Below are 9,285 nucleotides of genomic sequence, written 5' to 3' on the forward strand. Positions count from 1 at the left end.
CTAGAAGCCTTTGAGAAGGAACCTACAATGATTCTAGCCACTCGAACAGCTATCAAAATGCCTGAAAACAAATCCTGAGTCCATCATTCCAAAATCCAGCCTTGGCAGACAAAAGAAAAATGAGGAGGAACCCAATAGAGGGATGCTTTTGGAAGCTCTTGTCAAGAAATTCCAATGGATTCTCAAATGAACATTTGAAAATGGCCCTGTTCTGACTTTTTTCTAGTTCCCTGTCTAGAACTTGTAATGATAATAACTCTTGCCTTTATTTCTCCTTCACACCTCCTGTTCACTGTTCAAGGACTTTCTTTTCCCCTTAGAGATAAGAGTTATGAAATTTGGGAGTCTTTTAGATAGACCCACTGAAGGGGTACTCCAATTGCCTCACCCTGCATCCCTGTTCAGCATGGAAGAAGCCAGAGTGGTCTGCATCCCTATTCCCTATTGGCAATTTGGGCAACCTCTTCAGAGGATGGTGTGATAAGAATAGGAGGTGGGAATTGGCTAGGCAGTTAGGGTAAAAAGACCCCAAAGAAAAGTAGTCAGTTTCTTGGCTAAAAGTCAAAATGTCCTTGGGCCTGTTAGCAACATACTCTGTTCCAAAGGCCAAAATTGTCAAAAGTATTTGGGAGCTTGTATCTAATCCTTAAAAGATTTACCTCTTCAGAGGGGGGAATGTTAGAGTACCCAAAAGCCCCATAAAAATAAATATGAAAGAAAAAAAAAGTGATGCGGAGATATGGGAGGTATTGGAAGGGAGGGAGGGGGCATGGATTTGATCAAAACACTTTATATGCATGTATGAAATTCTCAAAATTTTGTAAAAGTTAAAAAAAAAAAGGATAATAACAATTAAGCGGTGGGCATGTACATTCTGTATTTGCTATGAGACTGCCACTGCAGCTAACCCTGTCTCTGGTCCTCTTCTCTCTCACCCATGGGTGCAGCAATGCCGGGTCTGTCAAGGGGGTAAGTGGCCGTGTGGAGCAGTGGGTGTGCTGGACCAACAGGGTGTCCAGGATGCAGACTTTGTTCTTTACGTTGGTGCCCTGGCTACCGAGAGATGCAGCCGTGAAAACATCATCTCTTATGCAGCCTATTGTCAACAGGAAGCAAAAATGGACAGGTGAGCATTCCTGTGAGATGGATTTCCCAAGATATTTTAAGTGAACGATTGCAGGTGTTAGGTCTAGAAGAGGAGAAAAAGGAAGGACTTTAGAGTTTAGAAATAAGAGCCAGAGCCAGACTTCCAACAGGCAAGGAATGTTTCCTCTTTATTCAGACAACACAGTGGAGGACAGAGCCTTCTAGAACAAAGAAGGCATCTGCATTGAAGGGAGGGGAATTTTTTACTTTTGTAGGAATTCTGTTGCACATGGCTACAAGAGTTAACTCTGCCAGGTCTGGTATCCTTGAGGGTCTCTCTCCTAAGATTATTTTCTCAGTCAGGTGAGCTATCTTAGGGCACTAAAGGAGACAGGTTGACTCCATAAACAGTCTTGCTCAGTCCAGGGAGTGACCAGTTGACAAGGCTTGAGCAAGCCCAGCCTGCCTATTTAGGGCCAGTTAGCTACTTCAAAGGATTTATGTCTTTCCCTAGAGAAGCTTAAACGTTCTGTCAACAGGAAGTTTACATTTGCCAAATTACCTCTAGTAGTAAGAAATAGCATGCTGGGGAGATGGCTCAGCAGTTAGGAAGGAGCACTGGCTGTTCTTGCAGAAGACCCAGGTTCAAATCCCAGCACCCACATGGCTGTGCATACCTCCAGTTTCAGGGGATCTGATGCCCTCTTCTGACTCTGTGCACATTGCATGACATGAGTGCACTTACATGCATGCAGAAAATACGCATACACATGAAATAAAAATAATAAAATATATTTTAAAAAAAGAAATAGCATGCTGCCTGGATTGGGGAGTTGAGACTGTTCGTCTTATGATAAAAATTGTTAGCATTAAAGGAAAAGCAGTGGGGTGGGCATGATGGCCCATACCTTTAATTCCAGCAGAGGTAGAGGCAGGTGGATTTCTGTGAGTTCCAGGCCAGCTGGTGCTACAGGGAAACCCTGCCTCAAAAAGACCAAAAAAAAAAAAAAAAATTTTCTGTGGATTTTTCCTCTGGCTAAAAACTCCAAAGAAAAATATTTTTTACATTTTTATGTGTATGTGTGAGTGCAGTGCCTACATGTATGTATGTGTGCCACATGTATGCCTAGTGCCCTAGGAGGCCAGAAGAGGGCATCAGAATCCCTGGAACTGGACATGCTGGCATTTGTGAGCCTCTCCATGTAGGAGCTAGGAACTAAACTTAGGTCCTCTGTAAGCGCATCAAGTGCTCTTAACCACTGAATTAGCTCCCCAGCCCCAGGAAACAATTTAGAATAAGTTTTATGTGTAACATCTTACACTTTAAGCATATAAATTCTAGTGTTTTCTTTTTATTACCTACCAACTTCACACCTTTCTTACAGATTAAGTCAATAAAAATTGATAATTTGTGCAAAAGATTGCCTGGCACACACCAGATAAACCAGTTAAAGGCAGTAGTAACTGCCACAGGACTTAGAATAGATTATTTTATAGTCTCAGGTATAAAAGTTAGCATGATTAATTCATGTGTATTTCAGGACTATTGCATCCACTTACCTGTCAAAAGACTTGTTGACTTTAAAGAGCTGTTTCTCTTCTACTAAAATGTCATTTATTTATGGAAAAATTGAAACTATTAAGTTGAATCAAGTAGAAAATACAAAGGAAGCATGGATAACATGTTCAGAATTGTCAAGTTTCTTTTAAGACAGGATATTGCTATGTAGCCCAGGCTGGCCTTGAACTTGTGATTCTCTTGCCTCAGCCTCTCAATTGCTGGGATTACAGAAATGTGCTATGAAGCCCCCTTGTACTGTCAATTTTGAAGAAGGTTCTAATAAGGAAGTCAAAATCAGCTTTATTATGAAATGTGTGCCACTACGTCTGGCTTTATATGTGGATTCTGAGAATCCTCGGACATCAGGCTTGTGTGACTAATGCCTTTCCTGCTAAGCAGCTCCTCCCTCCATTTCTTCAGCCTACAGCACACGGGCCCCTCTCCTAGGCAGGCTCTACCCTATGCCTGCGGTTTTCCTCAGCAGATGTTCCACAGTCCAGCATCTCCAACGTCCTGGCTCCCATAGTACCAATTTTCAATATTAGTTTCTTTCTCTCATTGTCAACAGAATATGTGCCTGACAAAAGCAACTTAAGGAAGGGCTTATTTTGGTTCTCAATTAGAGAGTATATGTACATTGTACAGTATTTTCTAACGTAAGAAAGAACAAAGGATGCCATATCACTTCAATAAGCTTGTGAAGGAAAGCCTCTTGAAGTATTAAATTTTAGCTGTGGCCTGAACATTGATAGGGTTAGCCTTATAAAGAGCTAGAAGAACTGCCAGGAGTGGTGGCTTATGCCTGTCATCATAGCTACTTGAGGGATGAGAGCAGGAGGATGGCAAGTTTGAGGCTAGCATTTAAAAAAAAAAAAAAAAATTGAGACGTATCTCCATTGTCTCCCTGGCTGGTATGGAACTCACCATGTGGACCATCAGGCTGACATCAAACTCAAAATGATCCTCCTCCTGCTTCCTGGGTGGTGGAGTTATATGTAGGCACCAATATGCTGGGCTTAGCCTGTACATTTTCGTAAGATCCTGTCTCAAAACAAAAACAGTCTGATATGTTGGCTCTCAACTTTAAACTTGGCACTTGGGGTGGGGGGTAGAGGCAAGTAGATCTCCAAGTTCAAGGCCATCCTGGTCTATGTTGTTGAGTTCCAGGCCACCCAAGACTGTACAGTGATGCCCTAATGAAGGAAAGTGAAAAAGAGAAAGAGAGGAAAGAAGAAAAAGAGGGAGGGAAGGGAAGGGGAGGACGGAATAAAAAGGAAGGGAGTGAAGAAAGATGGACAAAGAAATGAAGTGAGAAAGGAGGGGAGGGAAGAAAGAGGGAGGGAGGAAGGGAGGGAAGAAAGAGGGAGGGAGGAAGGGAGGGAAGAAACAAAAGGGAAGGAAAAAGACAGGAGAGGGAGGGGGAAAGACAAGGGAAAGGGAAGGAGGAAAACTGAAGAGAGGAAAAAAGACAAAGGGAAGGGGAGGAGGACAAAGGGATGGAGGGAGGGACGGAAGAAGGAAAACAGAAGGAAGATAAAGGGAGGGAGAGAAGAAACAGAGGGAAGAGAAAGAGGGTAGAAAGATGAAGGGGAGGGAGGAGGGAAGGGAGGGAAGCCAGGAGGAGGGAAGAAGTAAAACAAGAGGAAGGAAGAAAAAGGGAGGGAGGGAGGGAAGAAACAGGAAGGGACAAAGACAGGTGGAAGGGAAAAAGGACAAGGGGAAGGAGGGAGGGAGGGAAGACAAAAGGAGGGTGGGAAGAGAAAGGGAGGGAGGGAAAAAGGACAAGGGGAAGGAGGGAGGGAAGAAGGAAAGGGAGGGAGGGAAAAAGTGAGGGGTGGAAAGGAGGGAGAAGACAAAGGGAGGGGAGGGAAAGGAGAGGGATGACAAAGGGAAGGGAGGGAGAAGGACAAAGGGGGAGGAAAGACAAATGAGGGAAAAACAAAGGAGGAGAAAGATGGAGGGGAGGGAGGGAAAGACATGGATGAAGAGAAAGACAGCAGCCGGGGGAGGGAAGAAGTAAAACAAAGGGAAGAAAACTAAAGGAGAGGGAGGGAAGAAAAAAGACAAAGGGGAGGAAGGACTACAGAGGGAAGAGGGAAAAAGATGAAGGGAGGGAGGGAAGGAAGACGGCAGAAGGAGAAAAGGGAGCAAGGGATGGAAGAAAGGACAGAAGGGTCCACGGAGGGGCGAAAGATAAGGGAAGGGGAGAGAAGAACCAAAGGAGGGAGGGAGGGAGGGAAGAAGGGTAGAAAGAAAAGGGAACGGGTAATGATTGGGAGGGAGGGGAAGGGAAGAAAAGGACAAAAGGGGAGGGGGAGGAAAAGAGAAGGAGAGAGGAGCCAAGAATGAAAGGGAGGGGAAGGGAGGGTGGCTGGGCGTGCTGGTGCGTGACTTTGGTCCCAGCACTCTGGAGGCAGAGGCAGGCGGATCTCTGGGTTTGAGGCCGGCATAGGGAATTCCCTATGGTCTGCATAGGGAGTTCCAGGTTAGCTGAGGCTACAGGGAGACCCTATCCCAAAAAGACCCCCCCCAAATGTTCGTGGGAAGACCTTGTGCCTTGCTTTTTGCCAGTTGAGTAGACGTGTTAGAACCACCCACGTTGTCTAAGCAGCGTAGGTTTTTATTTTACCTAAGGATGTGTCTTTTTGACAATGACAAACTTTAAAGCCTGGTTTTTCTCAATACAACTTTAAAAGTTTAAAAATTTTTAATATCTAGTCAAACTGAGATTTTTAACTTCACACTGTCAACTTTTATTACAAATTAAAAATTATCCCCCCCCAAAGTCAAGCTGTAAGTGTCTAGTAATAAAATCTTAATGCACACAATAGTGAAATAGGACTGGGGATATATATAGCTCAGTGGTAAAGCACTTGCCTAGAGACTGCAAAGCCCTTGGTTCAGTCCTGTGGGAGGTGGGATAGTTTCTTCAGTGACACTGTTGGAGAACCAGAGCTTGAAGAGGTCCTAAAGGGTGTTTAAGCGAGGCAGTGACATTGTATATTTTAGAAGTTACTGTGGTAGTGTTTTTATGGAGATGAGCTCTTGCTGTAGAGTTCAAGCTGCCCTGAAGGTCTCGATTCTGCCTCAGCTTCCTGAGTTCTGGTATTAGAGGTGTGTATCAGTATCCCTGTTCTTGTGGCAATGTTTTGGTAAGTTGTTGATAGACTTTTTTCAAAGTATTTAAGTCTGATACTATCAGGAAACGTACTCTTTTTCATTTAAATGATCATTCAAATGTTTGCGAGAAGACAATTTAGCGAAATTTATATTTTTAATTCTTAAAGGGTAGAAGAAAGAACTTCAGATTCCTTTACATAGTCTCTTAGCCACAGCTTTTGAAAGACAGCCGGGTACGTGGTGGAACTCACTTCATACTCAAGATTGTAGGTACAAAGAGATGTAGAATTTTCTAGACTGTAAGGTATAGTACTTGAAAGGTGATGTTGAGAAAGTAGAAACCCATGTGAATGTAGACAGTGATAGAATAGGACTAGGGTGAAATGGAGGTTAGAGAGGTCAGCACTTTTCAGCAACTCAGTTTGTGTATTGTCCTATCAATGTCTTTTCTACCTACATTTTAGAAAAATATTTTTATTTATATGTATGTGTATCTGGGTGTGGGTATATGTGTGTGAACGCCCCCAAAGAAACCAGAAGAGGGTGTTGCATCCCCTGGAACTAGACTTACAGGTGGTTGAGAGCTGCTCAGCATGAGTACTGAGAACTGAACTCCGGTCCTCTAAAATTAGAGTGGTAAGCTCTCTTAACCACTATGCCATCTCTCTGGCCTATCTTTCTACCTACTTTTCTCTGTGCCTAAAAATATAGTGCTGAAAATCAAATTAAATTTTACAAGTAACATAATAATGGAATTTGGAATTTCAGGTTTTTTTGGTCTTTTTGACACAGGGTATTCTTGTAGCCACAGCTGGCCTGGAACTCATAGAAATCTGCCTGCCTGTGCTGCCCAAGTGCTGGGATTATAGGCATGTACCACCATGCCTAACATTATATTGGTATTTTAATTTACACTAAAATGCGATCAAGATACTATATCCTTTGGTCAAAACAGGTGTTGCACTGAGCATTGTGACACAAGCCTGTAATCCTAGCACTTGGGAGGTGGAAGTATCAGGATTAGAAGTTCAAGGCCAGTCTTGGCTATATAATGAGTTTGTGGCCAGCATGGGCTGTGAGAAACCATAGCCTCAACAAGCAAAAAAAAAAAAAACTCAAACCCCCACGTCCCTCCAAAACACAAGTGTGTGGACTTTTGATGCCATCAGAAAGCAAAGGATACACATCTTAATAGTAAAAGATAGAATTAGCTATAAAATTGTATTTAATAATAAACATTTTCCTATTGAGCAGTTTTTCATAGTGAAGTATAGGTTAGCAAATAAAATAAATATTGTTCTGGAATATAATAAAAATGTAATGTTTATTTTAACAGGCCAATAGCAGGATACGCTAACCTGTGTCCAAATATGATCTCTACCCAGCCGCAGGAATTTATTGGAATGTTGTCTACAGTGAAACATGAAATTATTCACACCCTGGTAAATGCGCTTAGCTACTCTCCTCTCTCCTTAATAACTTTACAGGGTCTTCCTGTACCCCAGCTGTACTAGAACTCACTATGTAGACCAGGCTGGTATCCATCTCACAGAGATCCGCCTGCCTCTGCCTCCTGAGTGCACCATCACATCTGGCTCCTTCGTACCTTTGACTTGTTTATTCTTTCATTTTAATATGAACTTTAAGTGATACATGAATTCTTAGATCATGGTCAGTGAGATATGGTTTATTAGGTTTCTGCCAATGAGAATTTTTGATGATCACAATAGGGGTAGGTTGAATTTTACTATCTGATATAATTTATAATTAAATATATCCATTGGATAGATAGGACTTTTGAGGGAATGATTAAACTCCTGAAGAAAAAAATCTTAGTGCCAGGCATAGTGTAATTCTAGCATGTGAGATGTCGAGGCAGGAGGATTACTGTGAGTGTAAGGCCAGCTTGAGCTTCATAGTGAGATCCTGACTCAAAAAAATAATGTAAACAAAAAAAAATCACAGAGGATGACAATAATTAATTAAATACACAGGTGCTCCTATGAATTCTATGTGCTGTGGCTGTCAACCAGCCAGCAGTGTTTGGAATGCTAGCTGAGCCTTCTGAAATGTGAGTACATTTAGACTTTCAAGTTTTAAGTTGGGGACAAAATATGTATTGTAAATATTATAAAGGATAAAGCAAATCAAATTTATGTATTAGGTAACTATTTAGAGACTCTTAGCTAATTCCATTAGTTTTTCTCATATTAAGGAATTGAAACAACACATAGGGATAAAAGAGAGATCTGCCTGCCTCTACCTCTGAAGTGCTGGGATTAAAGGCATTTGCCACCATGGTGTCCCAGCGGGGCAAGTTTGTGTTTTTTGTTTGTTTTTTTGGTCTTTTTGAGACAGGGTCTCCCTGTAGCTCCAGCTGTCCTGGAACTCACTGTGTAGACCAGGCTGGCCTTGAACTCACAGAGATCCACCTGCCTCTGCCTCCCAAGTGCTGGGATTGAAGGTGTGTGCTACCACACCCAGTGTGGCAAGTCTATTTTTAAAATCTGGGAACATAACATACAAAATCACACTGTAAGAAATGTTCAGACTATGGCTATGTACGTATTACTCTCCCGCTAAAAGAACCGTAGCTAATATGGTCTGGTATGTTGCAGAATGTTTTTTTGTCCATGTATGCATACATGCATATAATACTTCTAGTCTTTTTTTCTGAGACAGGGTCTCATATAGCCTGGGCTGGCCTCAAACTGGATATGTAGCCAAGGGTGACCTTCAGCTTCTGATCTTCATTTCCCAAGTGCTAGGATTACAAGTGTTTGCTCCCACACCCAGACTATGAGGTGCTGGGGATTGAACCCAGGGCTCCCTGCATGCTAAGCAAACACTCTATCAACTGAACTGTGTGCATAGCTGACCACTTCTAGTTTCATATATATATGTATGTAATGTCATTTTGGGGATTAGACTTTGAACTTATATGGATGCTTTTAGGCATATACGTGATCCTCTACTCCCTTCAATACTCTGTTGTCAATAATTTCAATGGTTCCATTCCCTGGAAGCCATTTTAGCACTTAGTAAATTCAGGTGAATAGGGCAACTGGGATAAACACAGCCCAGGAATGTTCTTCTCATCATCTGTTCCTGCTGTTGTACTTAGGTTGCCTCCCCTTTGCTAACTTTTTCCTCTCTTAAAATCTTAGTATTTCTGAATAGCAGATGCTAAGGTAGTAGCTGTGGCAGAGCCTGGGGCTGCTGCCAGTCTCCTAACCAGGACAGCCCCTAGAGGAAGTGAGTAGTGATGAGCAGGAGGAAAGGAAGGCACTGCTCACTGCATGGTTATTTCTTTCTCTTGTATATTTGATTACATAGAAATATATATATATGTGATTTTTAGTTAACTAAATGTCAGGCTTGCCCCTGCAATTCAGTGAACTGATTTCATAATTTCAGCCTTTGTTCTGTATTTAGAAATGATACTAGATAGCAAGGAATGTCACTAAAATAGCTCACAAGAATTAAAACTATGACACCTATGATAGATATATATATAA

The 9,285-nt window shown here is 42.1% G+C and overlaps 1 protein-coding gene across 1 annotated transcript in view; it reads left to right on the top strand.

Moving 5' to 3' along the window:
• Positions 1–9,285, top strand: part of Lmln (leishmanolysin like peptidase) — a gene marked incomplete in the record, with an annotated part of 84,584 nt that overhangs the window by 23,050 nt on the left and 52,249 nt on the right. Inside the window, 2 exon segments of the mRNA XM_029566175.1 lie at positions 948–1,126; positions 7,104–7,209. Of these exon segments, the coding sequence (XP_029422035.1) occupies positions 948–1,126; positions 7,104–7,209 (285 nt within the window).

This window comes from Nannospalax galili, unplaced genomic scaffold, assembly GCF_000622305.1.
Source record: "Nannospalax galili isolate Female #2095 unplaced genomic scaffold, S.galili_v1.0 scaffold598, whole genome shotgun sequence".
In the NCBI taxonomy this organism is placed as follows: domain Eukaryota; kingdom Metazoa; phylum Chordata; class Mammalia; order Rodentia; family Spalacidae; genus Nannospalax; species Nannospalax galili.